Genomic DNA, 22,500 nt, shown 5'->3' with positions numbered 1-22,500 from the left:
ATATATATATATATATATATATATATATATATATACATATACATATGTATATATATATATAAATATATATATATATATATATATATATATATTTTTTCTTTTTTTTCACACACGCGCGCGCGCGCAAACACACATTCTCGGACAGCCTGGGGAAACGGCAGTAGTTGGAGATGGAGCCTCGGCTCCGCCCCCAGGTCTTACTGCACCAAACGGTGAAAGTACGAAACCCAGCCCAGTCCAGCACGCAACAACAGCACCTAAAATCTACTATCAAACTATTAAGTGAAATGTTGGCGCACGTAATACGTCCCAGTAGCAAATGTGTCTTCTCACTCTCCTGCATGCATAATGTGAAATCAACCCAAGTAACTGATACGATCCTTTTGGAAATAAAACAATGTATAGGAACTGGCTGTATATTGAGAGAAACAAGTGCCTTGGGGGATTAAAAGGTGTCATGAGAAATAGGCATTTGGGAATGGATGTAAGGGGGGTATTATATGAAAGGGATATTATATGAAAGGGTTATCATTGTGCCGACAACACTGTATGGGGCAGAGACATGGAATTTAAGAGAGGAAAAGGGGAAAACTTTGAATGTGTTTGATATGAAATATCTGAGAGGTGTGGTACGGGTTACAAGGTTGGATAGAGTGAAAAACGAGGAAGCGAGAAGGAGAGCAGGGGAGGAAAAAAAAAGTTGTGAGATAGGGTTGATAAAAACAGTATTGGGATGGTTTGGGCACATAGAAAGAATGAGGTGGAGTGAACATGAGGGGGCGATCGAGGATGAGATGGATGGATGGGGTGAAAGGGGCGTTGAGCAGGAGGGGGATGTCTGTTCAGCAGGGAAGGGAGAAGGCGGAAGATAGGGGTGAATAAAGAATAGCTGTGTATAAATGATACTGTGATGAGAGGAAGGCAATGGGTGGGGGATAAGGGGGACAAGGAGTGGTTATGTGTGAATGATATTTTGACGCACTCCGAGGCGATTTCTTCCGGTCTGCTCGTTTTCTGCATGAGGGGGCGGAGATGGGGGAGGGGTCGCCGATTAAGTAAAGCGGCCTTGCTGGGGATGTGCTATGTCTTGCTGCATTGCTTCTGACCCAGGGCAGTGGGCGGGACCCAGGGATGACCGTCATCCATGAGGAGCTAAGATGAGAGAGAGGGGGGGTGGAAGGGTGGTGGATGGGGGTGGAATGGATGGAGATGAAATGGGTGGGAGTGAGTATATGCCATTTGACTCTGGCTACCTCCCTGGTAAGGGGGAAAAAGTCCTTGGTGTATAGATAGACAAGAACTGACTGTTTCAACCTTATGTTTTTTTTTCAACAAGCCTTTATTTTTTTCTATTTTTTTTTAACCAATTATCCCAATTCTTTCTCCAGTATGACATAAACTCCTATTACTCAACAGGTATTCATAGGAAATTTAAAGTAGAACCAGATGGACAGTCAGAACATGACTAGTATTTAAAGAATTTCGATTCACCCAAAAACTCACATCACAAAGTTTGAAATATTGATGTGGTAATGAGAACTGTTGTTCGAATATTTCCATAGACTGCCACGTTAAATATGTTCATGCCATTTTTGTAAAGTTTAATTCTATTTATCACATGCGAATATAGTCCACATTCGGTATTCATGTTAATGATTGATCAGAAAAGGCTGCTCTGAAGCTGTGGGAAAAGGGCCTCACTGCGTGTTGTCTCCTGGAGACAGCAGCTTCTTCACACACTGAAAGTTAGCAGCTGGGTGGGTGGATTTAGTAGCGACCGATTACTGACAGATAAGAATGTCAATGCCCGGATGTCTTTATGTACTGATAAGATGCTGTTAGATAATCTCTTTTCCATTTCTATGGTAAAATCTCCTCAGGAGTCTGATTAAATAGACCGATTCTCCATAAAAAAAAGCAAAGCAAAGCAAAATCCAGTATGGGATATTGGCTACATAACTTTTATAAAGTCAGTATTTCGGAACTTTATTGACAACTAGACCAGAGCCACTAAGCATTCTTTTATGATTGAAAACTAGTGCCCATTAGAACAAAGGAAAATAAACAAATAAATGAATAATAATAACAAAAACAATAATAATAACAATGATAATAGTTATGACAAACACACTAAATAAATATCACTTCTATCTTCTACTGTCACTTCTATTGCCTCTTTACCCACCCTATGACTTCCACCACCACACGCTTACCTATTTCTTCACTTACTAGTATAGCCACTCCTTCCCTCACTCCCGACACCCGACACCATCCCCACTACACTCCCAAACTCAAACTCGCCCCTCCCTTTCAACTTGGTTTCACTCAGTGGCAACACATCCATCTTCCTTGTCACATACTGTCTATCTCCTCCCTTTTACTCTCATCTGTACCACACCCACGCACATTAAAAGACCCAAATCTTAGGGTTCTGGTTGGAAAACTCCTCCCAAACCCTCTTATGCCATGACTTCTTGTAGGAATTTACCCTTTAGAGCTACAGAGAGCAGGAGACCTAGTCCCATCCTCCATCCCATTTTAGTTGCCTTTTACGACCAGAGCGGGAAACTCTGTGGCAGTATTCTTTCCTCCACTACCACAGGGGAAAACGAAAATGGAATCATATATTCAGAGAAGTGGTACAGGACAGTATTAAGAGTGGGGGGGGGCAGCATAACGGAGGGACAGGCGCAGTACAATAAAGTAGCATCACTTCTTTATGAGATGTTTCCTCTGAAACAGCCAAATTGGTGTGTGACTCTGGTCTGTAGGGGCGTTCCATATGGACCCTAAAGTATCAGCTGCATGCTTCTGAGCAGATTTTGACTGCACAATAACATGCATCCTAGATTTCCTTCCTGGGAATCCCCAAGAATCCCCGGGAATGCCTGGGACTACATGGGCGCACAACACGAGGCGCTACGTGGTTCGACTCGAAATCAATAAAAGTTTGAATCCAATTGTGGAATCCTTTCCAGTCAGCAAGAACTAAAGAACCATTTCTGACGTGCCCTAGTTCTAGATTCTAGAAAATAAACAAAGTTGAGAGAGATGATGAGAAAGTGTGTGTGTGTGTGTGTGTGTGTGTGTGTGTGTGTGTGTGTGTGTGTGTGCGTGCGTGTGATAGAGACAGATAGATAGAGAGAGAGAGAGAGAGAGTCTCCAATACCAACCATTATAGTTTGCCTAAGGGTGAGTTCCGGAAAGAATATGTCCTGCTGGAGGACGTAGCAAATCTTCCGCCGAAGCCTCTTAGTGAGAATTTGTCCTCCGACGTGGATGGACCCGCTGGTGGGCTTTTGTCGACCGCTCAGGACGTTCAGCAGCGTCGTCTTGCCCGAACCTGAAAGGGAGAGTGAAATGCCGTTAGGGAAAGGAAACGACGTTCCCCCTTCATTCCGGTGACGCGTGACCCCACCTGACCTCGCGAGGGCTCCGGCCTGGACGAGACCTGGGTCGACTTCGGATGACCCAGTTATGGCCGAGGCATCCTAATTTGAGAATAAGTGACTTAAGTAAGCGAGGAATTTCAGTTTCCCCTACAGGTGCGTAAATTCCTCAAATAGCTTAAATGATGAAATATCACAAGGTGGAGGAATACCCGGAATTTAGAAACGAGTTATGACGACTGGGAAGTAAAAGACGTCCCAGGATTGTGGTTCCCTCCTTAGATACTACAGCAAGTTAAATACGCTCAGGTAAATACACACACAAACAAGAACACACACATACACACGTATGAAGTTGATAAGAGTATTCAAAGGTAGAGGAAACATTGATGAGACAGAGAACCTAAGAAATAAAACAATCAAAAATAGACAATGAGGAAGGCATTGGTGAGGAAATGGAAAACGTTATTAGATCAACGAAAGTAGAATTCAAATCATATGGCCCGGTGAATAGATTAATAGGACATGGAAACTAGCGAGTGTAGACAAATTCAAGAATGTCTTGATAAGAAAGCGTGCAGCAGAGGAGGAAAAAGGAAAAAAGAGGATTGGAAGGAGACAAGAAAGAAAAAGAAAAAAACAATTCGGAACAAAGAGATGAGAGTTTTACTGGAGGGTGTCAGATTAGAAATTGAGTAAGTGGTTCCTGGAAAACGAAAATATGGAAGAGAAATCGAGGAAAGGTTGTAAAAGAACTTGATATAACTTATATATAGACGGATTGATATCAGGAAAAGATATCAATAGCTACCTAAAGACAAAGGTCCAAATATAGTGTGCTTTGATGAAACGAAGTTCAATGGAAACATTGATGTTCTGGTGTGTGAGGGAGAGTATATATAAAGGAAGGACAGAAGAGGAAAATAGGAGGTGACGTGTTGACACCGGTGAAAAGAAGCAGGAAGTTGGACGAGCTGGAAATGAGAGACTGATAAAGATGAAAAAAATGAACAAAGTGAGCTTAGAAGAAAAAAGAAAAATAATGTAGACTTTTAAAATGTCACATTACAATTATCCAGGTTAGAGATCCGTGATTATTTAAGAGCAATAACGGAAGACAATATGTATTCTTGAAACGAAGATAAAATCATGAACAGATCCCCTCAAGTCCGCAGTCCTTCTCTCCGCTCAATAAAAGCGTTTGGCATTACCCAGATGAAAACTCTAAATGGTCTTCTCGTGTTGAGCAGCAAGAAGTGGAGGAAAAGAAGGAAAAGGAGGAGGAAAATGAAGGGGAGCAGGATGATGAGGAAAGGAAGAAGAGAGGAAGAGGAGGAGGAGTAGGACGTCAGGAGAAGGAGGAGGAGAAGGAAGAGGAGGATTAGGAGGAAGAGAGGGAGGGAAGTGTAAGAAGAGGTGAAGGGGGGGTGAAGGTAGTGTTTGTGTGAAAAGAAATCCCAGTGCAGCATCGTCGTTCCATTCTTGTAAATGGACCTTCTCACAAGGACCTGTGCTGCTTCCACACACACCTGAGGGTCCCATGACGGCCATGAGCTCTCCGGGTCGACACGTTCCCGACACGTTGGCGAGAATGGGCGTCTTGTCCACCACGACGCCCAAGTCGTTGAAGGTCAAGTCCAAAGGGCGTTGGCGACCCCAACTCACTCCTCGTGCTCTGTAAAGAAGGAAATAATCAGGGGTTTTATAACTTTGTACCTGTAAGATAAACGGCAGGGGAAAAGGATGACTAGAATATAGACGACGTAAATTTATGCTCGAATTAGGCAAAACAAAGCTATAAATTAGTGGCGACTAATAGCACTAGTGTTATTTGCAGTGCACTTATGCTGTTCAAGAGTGCCATCAAATTTATGGTGTAGTGGCGAACTGTGGAACCGCTGGCATTTATTACAGTGTTTGGTACTATTACCATATTTTCAGATTTATTTTTCTTCAAATGTACCATCAAAAGTAATGAACATGTCACTGCCAATGTAAAGTCGAACAATATGTATTTATGCCATGCACACAAACGGACACACCCTCTCATATATATATATATATATATATCTGTATATATACACACACACACACACACACATATATATATATATATATATATATATATATATATATATATACGTGTGTGTGTGTTTCTGTGTGTGTGTGTATACATGGCGTAAATTCCATGTTGTATGTTGAAAACGCAGAAGACTTTTCTTTCCAACATCCCCGTGGGAAAAAAAAAGTAAAAAGAACACCAAGATAGGGACACATCACTATCCCATCCTTCTGGCAAAATAATCTTCTACTGGTAAGATTCTTCATACACATTTTCAATAATGGTAAGGTCTTCAGGGCCATCATAGGGACTTTTGATTGTATAGGGTAAATCTCCTCTCGAAGTAGTCTTACTTAAAGAAAGCGACTCGAACAATGATTTTGCAATTACAAGAGTTTATGGTCACCCCTTCTCCTTCCGGAGCAAGAAACTACCGGTAGAGCGTACTGATGACGTCACTACCTCAGGTTTCCAGACGCCCTTGGCTGGTCCAGGCAAACCCCGGAAGTGATGGACCTGATTGGCCAATACATTCTCGGAACTGACTGATCTCATACTCCCAAGAACTACCCGACTTAACACAACTGATGCGTCGACACATCATTTTCTCGTGAACCTACTGGCTGTTTCATATCTGTTCTTAACCTTCTTACAAAGCATGGGGCATGGAGACAAGCAAAGTACATTCCAGGATTTAATAACGGGAAGTTTCGTGATTTCCAGTTACATTTTGAACTGAATACAAAAACTTTGATACAGGATTATAAACACATGGAAAGGAACAACTCTAGATGCACGCGTGACGCTACGTGAGGAGTCTTAACGGGGGAGAGAATCAAGGCCTCTACCGGAGGGGAGAGTCAGGAGATCACCAGTCTGGATGTCAATGGTGGGTGGCAAATCTTTTATATGTAGAGATTCTAATAGGGAAAGACGATTAGGCTGGTATTGTCCGTCGTCTTTCCCTATTAGAATATATATATATATATATATATATATATATATATATATATATATATATATATATATAATTTGTGTATGTGTCTGTGTGCGTATGGGGTTCCACATGCAAAACTGTTTTGTGGTTGTAAAAGTTTGCGAACCAGTGGTGTAGTATCATCATTACCACTTAGTTCGCATTCCGATCTCGAATTCCCCAGCAACGACTGGGCAGGTACGAGATGTCGTGTTCACTCGTCATAACGCCCTCTCTCCCTCGTCGCTTTGTCTTACAGTTCTGGTTCTCGCGTCTGTTCCCAAGTTTACCTCGGGCACGCGCATCCGTGCCCGGCGCTGATGACTGACGCTAGGAGTTGGCAAAAAGAAAGCACACCGTTTTCAAACGTTACCGAAAGAGGGGGACGTACCACGTTCGTGAAAACGATATTTAAATCCGGACGGACGGACGTGCTCACAGGAGGCTTGTCTAGACGGGGGTTCAATGAGGATCTCTGGCCTTCTGCTGCCGTCTCGCCTCCCGCCGCCGCCGCCGCCGCCGCCGCCTGGGAGGGGCTTTGTTGCTGCCTGGCAACGGTATTGGTCATCACGGGAGCGCCTTGGGCGTAGAAGGCGTGCACGCACGAACGCACGTTGTGGTCGGGCCGCGGGAACACAGGCGTGCACGCCTCGTGTGTACGTTTTTATTCTGTGTGTTTTGAAAGGCATACGTGTGCACATGTTTTGGTCGCTGCGTCTGTGCTTCGAACACACAAGCGACGTCGCTTACCTGTGCATCCGTGGGGCTGTGGGGGGGGGGGCACTGGAACACGCGCCTGTGTGTTGGGGTGAGGGATAATGAGGTATGGGACTACCAATCCCTATGCGATCGTTACTCTCTGCTTTCATATCTGAATGGGTCCTTCGTCATATGTATTTGTGCACACAAAGTATACGGATATGCCCTATGCGTAAAGACCGCGGCCTGTACTCACCAAAAGACCGAATCGAGACCACGAAGTCCACTGAGTACGACCGATCCCCTCATGCAAGTTCGAATACAGCAAGAGGTGATGTTAGTCGTTTTCGGTCCGTGTTTCACATTCCTGTGCACGCTTCAGCAGCTGGGATCTCCTTCAATTTTCTGTCACTGTTGCACGTGTGGTACCCTTGGGAGCGTTGGTCTGGCTTTACATCTTTCGGGAATCCTCCGAGCGCGCTTCCAGCCCTGCCGCGGAGACGCCCCCTCGGTTTCCAGAGAATAATTTGGCGTTAGCCAGTCCAGCACCTTAACCCGACAGCCGCGCCACACACGCCGGCGGGTTGAAGGAGTTCGTGGGGGAGAGGGTCTTTACACCTTCATCGCGGTGACGCTCCCATGCGCCAGTCCCTACGCACGCCATCTCTCCATGCAGATCGCGTGCAACCTCACACATGAAATAAATCGCCTGGTTAATAATATCACAAGCCCAGAATCACTAAACAACTTCCCTAGCTGGGCATGGCCAACACGTTTACTCGTTTTTGTGTCTCTTTGAGGTTCGTGTACATGTGAACACGTGTCCACTTTTAGGCTAACTTAAAATTGTTTGTGGAGGGGAGAAGAGTTTGCGTGTGCGTTTGTCACTCGGGTCTCCACTATTTCAGGAAGCCGAATCACTTGTCCATGCACCGATTGGGTAATCTACCGATGTTTTTGTTTCAAATCTGAGCAGATGGATTTGCATCACTAATAATTCTGATATGTCTTGAACGCCTACCACCTCAGCTGCTCCTTCATTCCACTTATCTGCTGTTCGGCTTGGGCAGCTTTTTACATTCTTGTTCCACCCTCCTTTATAAACATTTACATAGTCTTCCTTCTCTATGAATTTCTACTTGAACCTTTCTGGCAACATGATGGTATCACACTTTTTTTTTCTTTCCTCAACTGTTATCAGATCTATTTCATCTATCCCAGGGGTTGGTGACCTTTTTTTAAGCGCGCGTGACAAAATTGGCCTGTCTTCGAGGCAAAAAAATCACATGCCAATCGAAATTACTGGAAATATACTAAATATAGTATTAAATACATTTCATGTATTCCTTTGCATATATAAAAAAGAGAAAATGGTGAGATGAAATCAAAGAATACTATAAGTGCGATTTGTAAATTATGTCACACTGAATGAACGTAAATTTAGTATAGTAATTTTTACTTAAAAGGTCGTTTCTGCCTCTGTGCAATTCTAGTTGCCATACAAAGTCACACAACAAAGACTAAATTTTTATCACATGCAAAAAAGCAGATTTTTTGTCTCACAATTTTAACAGAAACTTACGTTTATGGCAAATATGTTGAAGAGCAGATTTCACCAGCTTTTGTTCAAATATTATTAAGTGCGGTCACTGTAAACGAGGTAATCACTTCGGATACCTAAAGCTTTTTGTGGCCTGACATTTGTATTCTGCTTGTGTTTACATTTTGAACCCTCATGTAGCTGAACGTGGACTTTGCTTACCAATGATTTCAGCTTTACGAAACATGAAAGAATATGTAGAATTGTGGTGAAGGTGGCGCCACGTCCAGGCAGCAGCCACCTGGCGGCCAATCATGCAACGACTAAACAGCACGCAAAAGCAGGGTTCCCATGATTTCTAATGAAAACTGTTGGCTACAAGGCTTCAAAGATACCGTATTTGTGATATTATATATATATATATATATATATATATATATATATATGTATATGCTAATAAGAATACGGGTACGTGTCACTTATGCAAAGTAGACCACTTGAAAAAAGAAACCGATGAAGCAGAGCGCTTTCGCATATTACATTAGGTTGATAAAATCACATTCTGCTGAGGTGAAATACAAACCTCCGAGAACAAGTTGTCGGTATATCTATTCAATTATTTTTTTTTTCGGCGAGCCTGCGTTCGTTTCGCGTGCCAGAGAAAAGTTGTTGGTTTGCCACATTTGCCAGTGGTTGCACCCCTCTTACAGTCTTTCATCGAATGTCAAGACCACTTTAGTTTTACCTATCTTTTAAGTGCAGTTTCCACGTCACCTCTTAACATTCCAAGGCTGGGATTTAAGTACTGAGGAATTAGTAATTTTCTATCATCATATCCAGGCCCATGTAACCGACTAAGAGTCTTGTGCTTTCCCACTCTGTATATGACAATAACACATTCACTCGAATCATGGGGTTCTGAACAAGATTATTAATCATTTATTTTATTCTATCTTTTCTTTGTAACATCATTATCTCCTTTTAGTTATTTCCCATATGCAAAGCACTGCACTTACCGAACTCCATTCAGCGTTTTTGGCTCCAGTCAGCTGCGAAAGATTGTCTAGATTTAGCAGATGGAACAAAACCCAGCAACTACGTAACCGCGTTGAAGGAGGGATTGACAAGAATAGAGGTGGACTGCCAGGAAAGTTCATTTGTGCACGGGCATGTGTGTCTGTCTGTCTGTCTGTGTGTGTGTGTGTGTGTGTGTGTGTGTGTGTGTGCGTGCATTTGTGTGTTTGCGCGCGCACGTGTGTGTGTGTTTGTGTGTGTATGTGTGTGTGTGTGTACGTGTATGTGTACGTGTGTGTGTGTGCGCATGCATTCGTGTATTTGTACGCGCACGTGCGTGTGTGTGTGTGCGTGTGTACGTGTGTGTGTACGTATGTGTGAGTACGTGTGTGTGTGCATCTGTATGTATGTGTACATATGTGTGTGTGTGTGTATGTGTGTGTATGTACGTGTGTGTGTGTGTATGTGTGTGTGTATGTGTGTGTGTACGTGTGTGTGTGTACGTACGTGTGTGTGTGCGCGTGTGTGCGTGTTTCTGTCTGTGCGATCAGACGCAACGCAATCCCGTAGACTGTCTTCTGGCCGGGTCATCGACCTTTGTGTGGAGGAGTACGCGCGCCACCGACTCGAGCCAGCTCTCCCTCCGCACCCGTCCACTCCACCCCACCGTCCTCTCTCTCCATCACCACCCCGTCCTGTTCACATCCTCCCACTCCCTCCACATTTTCACCTCCCCTTCTTCTTCGTCTTCCCCAGTTGCACAGTTCACAATGGTACCAGCTGATCTTTCCTGACGTCTCCTCCCCCCACACCACACCACCCGCCGCTCCTCCGACGATTTCCCAGTTCTTTCCACCTCCCTCCCTCATTCCGCTTTTGCCTCAAGATGTCTTCATGACTCGGCCGTTTCTTACGTAATAACAGAAATCTTTCCCAACGGGTCCAGTCCCCGACTTGGAACCCCTCTTGACGTGGGGGGCAGGCAGGCAGGCAGGCAGGCAGGCAGGGTTAGGTTAGGTTCGTGCGGTGGTTACTTGCGCGAATCTAGCCTAACCCGACTTTCTTCGACATCCTTTTACGAGCATCATGCTACGTGGGGCGTGTGGACAGTTGGTCACCCACATCGAAATATCGCGAGGAATCACGACGTCACTCAAGGTGCAAAGGGAACGTATCCTATACATCAGAGAAGGAACTCGTTCAGGAAAGATTCAGACCTCAGAGTCTTACCTTCACGCTTTCCAATTTCCATCAGGACGAAGTAGCCTCAAGGCTGTCGCAAACCGTTGATCCTCACAATCTCCGTATCGACTCTCTACCCGGTGCCAGGAGATTTTCTTCAGCTCAAGAATCCCACCCCCACCTCGTGACAGGTGGTCATGGACATGGTACTGCCTAGTGTAGGCCTTATGGCCTCTTGCAGTCTCCTTCATTCTTATGTTCCCGCAACGCTAAGGGGTAAACGATCAGCCGGTGCCAAACCCTTCACTGTTCGTGGTGACGTCTTTTATCGTCCTCTCCTTCGGACGGTGACAGATGATAGAAGGACTCGCGAAGAAAAGGGGAACACCGATCGATACATCGACTGGGACACGGCCCCTCCTTTCATTTCTTCCTGAGGCCTTTGAACTCCATGAAATCGTCTCTCACATGATCGGGAGAAAAAAAAAAAAAAAGACGTCAAGTGACGTTACTTTAACGCTACAGGAGCGTGTCCAAACATGAGCGCGAACGACACCGTTACACATTTGTCGAATCATGCTCATTTTTTCTTATAATTTTTTCCAGTCACCCTTGATTGCTCGTTTGAACTCCAGACTGCACCATCCTATAAAATTAAAATGTTTCAACACTAAACCCTCCGCTCTCTTCCTAAGAATCCTCTCTTCTCCTCTCTTACTTCCCTCCCTCCCTCCCTCCCTCTCTCTCTCTATCTCCTCTCGCCTTCCTTTTTTTTAACAGCTGTTACGGATACGTGGCAGCTGCAAATACTTACTTAGCGGTGTAGTGTGTGTGTGTGTGTGTGTGTGTGTGTGTGTGTGTGTGTGTGTGTGTGTGTGTGTGTGTGTGTGTGTGTGTGTGTGTGTGTGTGTGTGTGTGTGTGTGTGTGTGTGTGTGTGTGTGTGTGTGTGTGTGTGTGTGTGTGTGTGTGTGTGTGTGTGTGTGTGTGTGTGTGTGTGTGTGTGTGTGTGTGTGTGTGTGTGTGTGTGTGTGTGTGTGTGTGTGTGTGTGTGTGTGTGTGCAGCGTAGCTACTATGTCTTCACCTGGATACAGTTGTCCGACGAGATGCCAGTCGCTCTCAGGTGTTCGCTCTTACAAATGCTGTACTTGGGCGACGGAGCAACCGAAGGACTTCCTTCTTCCTCCTCCTGCATCGGTTTTACGCCACGAATTTCCCCCCCAATGGAGGAACTTCGCTTTCCCCTGTCGCGGACCCTTTCTTGCTCTTAGTGGATGCCTCTTCCCACACGAACCGGGGGTCAAGTCCTCGTGGCGCCAACCAACAGCTCGCGCGCTGCCTGCAACCCCCCCCCCCCCCGCTGGCGATCACTCGTTCGACATTCTTCATGATGCACGGGAAAGTGGATAAACAAGACACAAGTATTCAACCTCATGCACGCACGCGTGAGCGCGCACTCGCATACATGCATGTACACATACATACGCGCGCCTACACACGCACACACACACACACACACACACAAACAAACACGAGCACACGCACGCATATTCGCATGATAACGAGCGCACACACACATTCTTTCTCATCCCCCACACTCTCTTTTTTCTTTCACTCATCCCCACTCTCTCTCTCTCACTCACATACACACGCACGCACACACACACACAATCACATATATGTATACATATATATTAGTGTGTGTGTGTGTGTGTTTGAGTATGTATATATGTGTGTCATATATATATATATATATATATATATATATATATACATATATATATATATATATATATATATATATATATATATATATATATATAGGGTAGGGGTTGGGGGTGTATGGCTCGATGGAATAAAAGCGAAGCATCTCTGCAAAACCTGTATCATTCCCTTTAGTCTTTCCCAAACTCTCTTAACTTTATGAACTCGGTAGTGCCCACATAGGTGGTGAATTCGGCTTTTGTATAACTCCAGGACTAGCGATGGGGTGGAACTGCACAGACAGCTACGAAAAACAAACGCAGATTACATAAGTTTTTTTTCTAACTCTTGCCGGCCAACGGGTACGTCCTTGTCTAAACAAAACTGAAAAAAGACAACGAAAAACAGAATAAAACGTGTTGGTAGAGTTCGTATTTTTCAGCACTCCCTTCGGCCGTTAAAGGGGTCACACCAAACATCTTCATGGAGGTTAGAGACAACCCTGTTCCGTGCGGGGTTGTCCTGGGAACCCTCAACGCCAAGTGCTCTCACAACACTTTAGGCTTCCAGTGCATGGCTTGTCCCCGGTTCTTTCTGTGTACATCCTTCGCCCTCCTCGCTTCTCTGATTTGGCATCTCTTGTCGTCGACGTCGTCGTCGTCGTCGTCGTCGCTACAGTGGAAGAGGTGCATTGACCCCGCAGCTCGTGGTCCGCGACCTTTGTTCTGCAATGCCTTGGCCGATCTTGTCCCGACGGCTCTCTCTGCTCTGCTCTGCTCTGGTCTGGACGCCTCGTGGGAAGCTCGGTTCGTGCTGTTTCTACAATGACCCCAACTCACCCCCGAGCCCGCAGACAACTTGATGAGCCTTGTAGAGGCAGGATTCATAAATATGGGAAGAAAAGGGTTTCTCGGCTGATTAAAATCACCTGAAGTAAATCGTCGGCCCTAAGATGCGTTCTTGCATTTCCATTATTTGGAGACAGAGTGTGTGTGTGTGTGTGTGTGTGTGTGTGTGTGTGAGAGAGAGTGTGAGAGAGAGAGAGAGAGAGAGAGAGAGAGAGAGAGAGAGAGAGAGAGAGAGAGAGAGAGAGAGAGAGAGAGAGAGAGAGAGAGAGAGAGAGAGTTTATATGATATATGACATTCCTCTAATTGCACGGGTCGACTTTTTTAAGTTTAATTCTGGCTCCCACCCGGCGATTTTATTCAACTGTGGGAAACCCCAGTCAGTCAGTCAGAGGGTGAACCTAAAGAATCGGTGGACGCGTTCGGGGCTTCTGACCGCGACCGCACGGACGTAAGTGCCGAAGGGCGATCGTCGGAACAAGACTCTTCCATCTTTCCTTCCTCGGAAGCGATACCCGTCTCGGACTCTCTGGCGAGTCATGTGGAGAGACACCCCCACCCCTCCGTCCCCCCCCCGGAGGTAGGCCAGTTCAGCTCTGCCTCCGGCCAGGATATGTTCGTCTCTCTGTCTGTCTGGCGCGTAGTGCCTGGCACTTTCGTTTCTGCTGAGCTCAGACACTTGCAGATCCATTCGCACACAGAAAGGAACCAGGGAAGGAGGAGGAGGAGGAGGAGGAGGAAGGTGCTGGGAAGGAGGACTGTATGTATACCAGCATTTCCATCTTTGCCGACAATCTCATGGAGGAGGAGGAGGAGGAGGGGGAGGAGGACGAGGCTGATGAACAGGAGTAGAAACCGGAGGAGGAAGAGGAGGAGGAGAAGGAAGAGGAAGGAGGAAAAAGGAAAGGGTGAGAAAGAGGAGGAGGAGAAGGAACGGGAGGGAGGAAGAGAAGTAACGAGAGGAGACGGAGGAAGGGGAGGGTGAGTAGGAGAAGGAACGGGAGGAGGAGGAGGAGGAGGAAGAAGAAGGGGAGGGTGAGAAGGAGGAGAAGGTATGGGTAAGGAAGTGAAGGAGGAAGAGGAGAGGGAAAAGCAAGAGAGGGAGGAAGAGAGAGGTCAAAGGAGTATGGAAAGGCGGGCAAATAGGAAAAATGGAAGAAAGAGGAGAAAAGGAAGAAGGATAAAGAAGGGGAAAAGGAGAAGAAGTAGGAAAAAGGGGAGGAGAAGGAGGAGGAGGAGGAGGGGAGATGGATTAGAATAAGGAGGAAGAGGAAGAGAAGGAAGAGGACTAGGGGTACGAGGTGACAAGGAAAAGGAAGAGGAGGAAGAGTATGAGAATGCAGAGGAGGAGAAGGAGGAGAGAGAGGGGGAGTGGAGAGAGAATGGGAGCAGGAGATGAGAACGAGGAAGATCATGAGGAGGAAGAAGAGGAAGAGTACGAGAATGTAGAGGAGGAGGAGGACGAGAAAAAGAAGGAGGAGGAAAAAGAGAGGGAGTAGGCGAAAGAGGAGAAAGAGGAGAAGGAGGAAAAGGAAGAAGAGTACGAGAAAGAGAAGAAGTAGGAGGAGGGGAAGGAAATGAGAAAAAGGAGGAGGGGAAGGAAGAGGAGGAAATATAGGAGAGGAAGGTTGAGGAAAATGAGGATTGGTAGGAGGAAGAGGAAAATGAGGAGGAAAGAGGAGAAAAAAGGAGGAGGTACAGGAGGAGGGGGAGAATGAGTAGAAGGATAAGGTAGAGATATATGGGGAAGAGGAGGAAGAAGAGGAGGAGTAGGAGGAGGAGGACAGAAGGAGAGAGAGAGAGAGAGAGAGAGAGAGAGAGAGAGAGAGAGAGAGAGAGAGAGAGAGAGAGAGAGAGAGAGAGAGAGAGAGAGAGAGAGAGAGAGAGAGAGAGAGAGAGAGAGAGAGAGAGAGAGAGAGAGAGAGAGAGAGAGAGAGAGAGAGAGAGAGAGAGAGAGAGAGAGAGAGAGAGAGAGAGGGGGGTGGAATGAGTGAACGAGTTCCAATTAAATAGCAAGTAATCATCACCCGGCCTGCCGGATTCAGATATCCCTCCTCAATTGTACACCTAAGACACGTACTGTGATGCCATGGCAACTCTCGATGTGAAATGCAACAAGAAGACCAGTGACCGACTGCCGCCGCTCGCCCGCCGCTCTCCCTCCTCCCTCGTTCTAAAGCCGACCAGCTAAGCGATTCGACGAGCCATACTGGCGGTGACTTTGTAGGCGACCTTCTGCGCGCTCCCAACTCCTCCCCCTCCCCCTCCCCACACACACATGCTCTCTTTTCTCTCCCTTTCTTTCTCTCTTCCTTCTTGCCTTCCTGTCTCTTTCCCTGCCCCTTTTTCTCCCCTTTCTCTCTCCTCACTCCCTCTCTCTTTCTCTCTCCTTCCTAACCTCAGCTCCTCCGTCCGTAGTACGACGGCTGGAGTGAGTCGAAGGGAGGGCGGGATAGTGGTCCGTACCTCGGAACGGGGAGCGATGATCAAACAGTAATGGAACTCGGCTCGAGATGTAACGGTTCCCCGGTCGATTCGTATGCCGCCGCCAGGGTAACCCTTATCTACTTCCTCGCAGCAGTCTGGAGCGCAAAGTTACTACCGAGATGAAGAGGTCTGTCCATCCTATGCCGTGGGATTGACTCCAGTTTGACACGCTGGTGGCAGGTAAGGGGGCGAGTGGGAAGCCGAACTGGGCGACAGCGGAGAGGTATGGGGGCGGGAACACACTGAGAGGGGTGAAGCAAGCGCAGCTTTGCAAAGTCCGGGATTACCACAGCGGAGGCGGCGGCCGCCTTCCCAGAACTCGGTGGGGGTGAGGTGTCTATGAGGCCGGCCGTGGGGGTTGTGGGGGGGGGAGAAGGCACCGAAAGTATTCAGACAAGTATCAGCTCTCCAATACCGAAAGAGTGTCAGGCGCAAGGTAAGGGTATAGACGGCCTTCCGGTCCCCCTTCAGTCTTATGTTATGTTGAGAGGAACTGAAGGTCGGTGGGGAGGAACCGAGGGAAGGAACAAAAAGAGAGGACGGCGATTAACAGGAAGTTTATGGGGAAAACGCGATGGAAGAGAGAGGTTGGAGGGAAGACGAAGGTGGAAGGGGAGGGGGAGGGAAAGAGTACTGACGTCTCCTTGACGTACCTGCACACGTGTCAAAACTCGAAGATTTTCTTTCGTCGGCACAATGCTTTTGTTCATCGATTCGCATGAATATCCGCCAAAAAGTCTAATCGACGGATGAAATCGTCATAGCACCGACACTTATCATGTCGCTGGACACAAGTCGGCGGCTATTTCGCCGTAAGGGACACTCTGTAGAAGATTACAAGCAAGTTCCATGACAACGATAAGCAACCGCAAAATATGCACAATTCAAACGAAAGGAATATGGACGACCGCACAAGAAAGGAAAGGAGGAGGAGGAGGAGGAGGAGGGTGCGAAGAACGAAACCTTCCAAGAGAGACGTTCAGATACTATCTGCGGGCTTTGGAATAAGCGCCAGCACAGGTTGGCAAAGGGGGCCATGAATGGTGCTCTCTCTCTCTCAGCCTGTGGCAAAAATAGACAATGGCAAAGGAATCCGAGGATGAGGGAGGTGGTGAGGCAGAGCAACAGATATGGTTGCCGAGAAGCCTCGGGGATACCCTCATCCTGCAAAGCCACACCAAAAGAGCAGACTGACCAAGGAAGGCCTTGAATATCCTTGGTGTAAGAAACTTCTGAGAGGATTTTTTTTATTTTTTTTTATTTTTTTTTTATTTTTTGCGGGGTGGTGGTGGTAAACTTCCGTGAAGGCATCGTGACTACTCATTGCGCATCGAGTGATACTTTCTCTTTTATTGACTCCCAAAGGGGAATAAGGGGCGGTAACGTTAACTCCCAAGATATGGCAGTCATTTCATAGACTGTAAAATCGTCGGCGATCTTATTAGAGGAGGGTCGGTGCCCGGCCTGGACAGATTTCCCATACCTGAATCAAATCGTGCGGTGTTTATAATCTATTCAGCGCACCATCGTACTGGATGGGTTAGGAGCCGTTCGTGGACGATGGACAACGCGCACTGTTGGGCAAAGAGTAGAGGCAGGGCGACGATCGAGCAGATGAGGAATCAGGATCGATTCCGTTGCAGGACTGGCGGACCCTGATTTGCGTCCATGGCTGTCGGACATTATCGCTCATTACTACACAGTCAAACCCTCTCATCATGGCTCTATATCAGCTCTCTCCCACTAAGGAAGTTTCTGTCTTGGCTTCCATGATTTGGCAGTCTTGCGCTTGCCCTGTCTGAGGGACGATTTTACATCAGGTGGAGGTTAGAAGCAGCCGAAACCACTGTGTGCTCGGAGAGTGGCTATCACCGACACCTGTCGGGGGTCGAACCCGGGTCCACGCAGTGCTGAGGCGAGTTTGAAGTTAACGTGAGGACACATTTTTGAGAGGATTTTTTTTGTGTGTTGACTATTGGTCGAAAAGACGTACACGCAGTGTGTGTGTGTGTGTGCGCGCGCGCGTGCGTGTATGTGCGTGCGTGTGTGTGTGTGTGTACGCGCGAGCGTGTTTGACTAGGCTAGGAACGAGTTTTGCAGGAACGAGTCGAAATTCATAACATTTCGTCGTTTTCTTTTATTCCTAGATCAAAGGTGAGCGGGCCCTTGTTTCGAATTCTCTATATGTGCTCCCTGTACAGGCCTCCCTTCCACTGGATATATGGTCTCCCACAGTGTTCTACACCGAAAACCAAGCATATAAAAACTATATTCACTTTTCTGGTAGCATCACTCAACAGTTCCAACCAGGACCTGGTCAGCTGCTGCTGCTGCTGTTGCCACAGCTGTTTGGATCGCGTCACCCAACTATAAATGGAGCGGATTTTGAGCGTCCCATTTCTAAGTAAACGAGAACGTGCGTTCGTGTAAGAGAATATGAGAATATTTCTATTGAAGGATGATAAGCCTTTAGTAGAACACCAAAGTGACGAAGACAAAATATTGGGAAGACGTGGGAGTCTTTTCATGGAAGTGTACAGTAGGACACAGATCCTAAGAACACGACAGCAATTCATCCTTTCCTCTCTTCGACGAACGCATTTCCTTCCGGTTAACAAGAAGCGATTTCATTCAGTTTCAGAGACGTCACGGGATTGACCGCTACCACGCCGGCCTACAGTATGCGTTTGTATGAAAGGACAAACTCCACGTCACTGCCATGCACTGGGGAGCGCGCCATTACACGACTTAACATTGCATTACCCTGCCGATCACTATTTTCAATTCCCACGAAGCGCCTGCTTCTACTCAGGTGCCGAATGAGTCAAAAATACATCTCAGCTCGCATTTTCAAGTCGCATTTTGTTGTACGATTGGCAATGAATATCACGTGTCCGTATCATCAATCTTTTAATTTCTATTCAGGGCTGCTGGGTTACCTTTCAGGAAAATACCGGAGTTACGAAAACGTCCCTGCAAGGGGAACACGGAAAAGACGTCCCGTAAAACTCAAACACGGAAAAGCATTCCAATATAACTTGATAACTATAACATGATATGATAACAGTATGAAAAGCAAACCGAAAAATCTGGAAAGGGATGAACGACCGTTTGTGAAGGGCAATGTCATGGCGTCAATGGCAGAAGAACAGTGTGTTCTTCAATAGGTTGTTTACAGCGGCCGGAATATTAGCAAACTATCCGAAGATCCGGCTGTGTAGGCGCCGATTCTCGTCTGCCTTGACTTCGCCTTTTACTCCTCCATGCCTTCTTCCTCCTCATCTTTTTCTTTTTCCTCCTCCTCCTCCTCCTCCTCGCAAGATATTTGTTGAATATGAAACCCGATTTAATGAGTCCAAATTGACGTTATTTGTATATAATTTTCCTGCTCCGCGACAGGTGATTCGCTACTACTGTTTAGTGAGGGGAGGGGAGAGGGGGGACGGGGAGGAGGAGGAGGAGTGGGCACAATCTCGGTCGATAGATATTTCCGTTTGCCCGTAGAGTTCTTCGCCTCTTGTGGCGACTAAAACCACCTGGCTCCTGATCCAGGAGGACAAAAACCCACCCAGAGAGTTCCTCGCCACGTCACGGGCCGACCAGGAGACCATCGGCGTGGCGTGGCGTGGCGTGGCGCGGCGCGCGGCCAGGTCCGCTGCTTCCCGGTGGTTTCGGGAAAAGGCCTCGGGAGGTGCGAAGGAAATCATGCAACACCTCGTGGGGTGCGCTGTCAAAAGATGGTAAGTGTGGTGGTGGTGGTAGAAGCGTTCTGTCGTGCGGTAAGGCGGGAAGGCAGACTGTCGCTCCCTGCGGCTAAAGTAAGGCGGTGACTAAGGCCGCCTTTACGTAAGGCGCGTCCAAGACACAGCAGGCGGAACGCAAAAGACGCCGCGCTGAAAGCCTCAGGTGATCCGCAAGAAGCAACCGAGGAAGGATCTTTGGGCGTTGTCCTCCTCTTCCTCCAGGCTGCTCTGTCCATATGTGGGGATCGTCGACATGGCCCGGGGGGGGGGGGGAGGGGGTGCAAAGGCTGTTCACTCGTTCTCGTGTCGATCTCGTGGTCTTGAAACCCAATGGGACTGTGGATGCCATGGCGCTCTCTCTCACTCACTCACTCACTCACTCACACACACACACACACACACACACACACACACACACACACACAGAGGCGCATTGCACGGCTCAACGGTGCAGTGGTACTGCTCTTAATCACTAATTCAGCGATCCGAGTTAGAGTCCCGCCCAGGGTTAAATTTTTTAGAATCGTTACAGTACGAACCGGCATTCCAACTGCGGTGGGCAAGGAGATGGATTTGGATGTGTGTGTGTGTGTGTGTGTGTGTGTGTGTGTGTGTGTGTGTGTGTGTGTGTGTGTGTGTGTGTGTGTGCGGTCACAGTATTACCTATAGATTGGGCCCTATATAATCTCTGAGCTCTCATCTGGGAGGTAAATATCTGTTGATCACGAGTCCATCACGTGATCCAAGACCGTGGAGAGTCACACACAAACACACACACACGTGCGCGCACGCACGAGGGCGAGTTTACATATTATGAGCCTGAGCAAAAGGGTCAACGGACTCCTTGTGCTCAAATGAAGCTATTGGTCCGTTTGTGAAACGCTAGTGGACACTTTCCGTACCCTCAAGGAAGAATCCTTACTTTCCATCGGAGCAGTCGCAAGGCCATTCTCTTCATCTCTGTGGCCGAAGACTTCTTCTCAAGGGTGAGGGGGGGGGGAGTCAACGGGCCACTCCCGCTCCGTGTCATCATCTGGGCGCCGTCGGCTTGTCCCAGTGGCCTTCGAGGCCGCCCGACCCTCGGCGGCAGGGAGCGGACGAAGAAGGCCTCAATGAAGACTCGAATTCGGAAGACTGGACAGGATGACGACATGGTATATAAAACGGAAACACACACACACACACACACACACACACACACATACACACACGCACATACAAGCACACACGCTCGCGCGCGCGCACACACACACACACATACAAGCACACACGCTCGCACACACTCACACACACACACACACACGCATAAACCCAAACATGCGCATACATGCAGCCTCGCATAAACATATGCACAAAAAAAATCACGCGCGCGCAACCATAAATAAATATGCTCACAAACACAAATACATGTACATCCACGCTCACACACGCACATATACATAAATAGCCATATACATACACACAGAAATTATATATATATATATATATATATATATAGTGTGTGTGTGTGTGTGTGTGTGTGTGTGTGTGTGTGTGTATCGTATGCATGTACGTATAGACGGTATCAATTCCGCAGCCATGCATTTTCAATTCTTTATCTGCCTTTCGAAATATTGCTTCCCTTATCATCTCCCCAACCCTCAGTTCCTCACGACACAGCGCCCCATTTTATAGAACAACTCTCTCTCTCTCTCTATATATATATCTCTATAGATATATATATATATATATATATATATATATATATATATATATATATATATATTCATAGTATCTCTTGGAGTAGCTTGGATGTTTATATAGCCTAAGGTAAAACAAAAAATGGCTTCAAAACTGGGTATGCCGGCTGGAGACTAGGAGGCTGTAATTCACTGGTTTATCTCCTTCCCTGTATATTACAATTAGCTCGAAATAATTAGGCAGGCACGTGCATAAACACACCTAATTACGCTCATTCATGTTCTCGCGTAAACATGCACGTACACACGCATGCACGCACACACACACATAGACACACACACGCTCACACACATGTACACACAGGCACGAACACACGCATACATAAGCTAACACATAAATACACGCACGCACGATCGCGCACATACCCACACACAAACGCGCACGCACGCAGAGGCACGTGGAAACGCACGCACGCACACACACACACACCTGTTCGTGTATTTCCAAACATCCAAGGGTGGCCTTCAAAACGCATGCAAGGGAAATCAGAGGAAGGCTTTGGACGACCTGTGTAAGGTCATGGTATAGCGACAGGAAGGCTAGGGGGAAGGTTTAGATAAGGCCGTGATAAAGACAGATAATAATCATCGTGGGACGACCGTGGTAATGCTGTCCGAGTTAGCTAAGTCCGCCCAGGGCAGTAAGTCCCTACCGACCGAGGAAGGCCCCTCCTCCTCCTGTGGCCGGCCGCGCAGCGAGCGTAAGGCCCGGCTAAGGCACCACACGACGACTGTGACGACGACTGTGACGACGACGACGACGACGACGACGACGTTCGACACTGGGTTAGTAGACTGCGAGGTCGACGAACGGAGACTTTCACTGCCGCGTCTGGCAGGGGGCACTGACCTCGCCTCCATATATCATCCACACATTCATCCGTCCATACCTCTGCACCCACACGTATTTATCCACAATCACATGTCCGTGTCTCTTCATCAATCCGTCAATTTCTTTTGGGGCAACACATAATTACTTTATACCGCTGGTATGCCAGATCCTCCATAGTAGAACACAAATACCTGTACACACCAACACCTTACGTCTATATCGTTATACATGCACACTCATGGTCACACATTACCACACATCGATACTCCTCCATTCGCCCATTACCTC

The 22,500-nt window shown here is 47.1% G+C and overlaps 1 protein-coding gene across 2 annotated transcripts in view; it reads right to left on the bottom strand.

The window, feature by feature from the left end:
• The window catches only part of E23 (ABC transporter G family member E23), an 81,650-nt gene that overhangs the window by 18,732 nt on the left and 40,418 nt on the right, over nt 1-22,500 (bottom strand). For both annotated transcript variants that reach the window (XM_076199791.1, XM_076199792.1), the window contains exons 2-3: nt 4,919-5,064; nt 3,174-3,343 (exon numbers count right to left, since the gene is read on the bottom strand). In XM_076199791.1, coding sequence (XP_076055906.1) covers nt 3,174-3,343; nt 4,919-5,064 — 316 coding nt within the window. The remainder of the gene's footprint in view (nt 1-3,173; nt 3,344-4,918; nt 5,065-22,500) is intronic.

This window comes from Oratosquilla oratoria, chromosome 16 (genome assembly GCF_046742065.1).
Source record: "Oratosquilla oratoria isolate Oo_2021 chromosome 16, ASM4674206v1, whole genome shotgun sequence".
Lineage (NCBI taxonomy): Eukaryota > Metazoa > Arthropoda > Malacostraca > Stomatopoda > Squillidae > Oratosquilla > Oratosquilla oratoria.
Note: the sequence above shows the minus strand (reverse complement) of the source record. Positions and strands in the feature narration are given on the sequence as shown.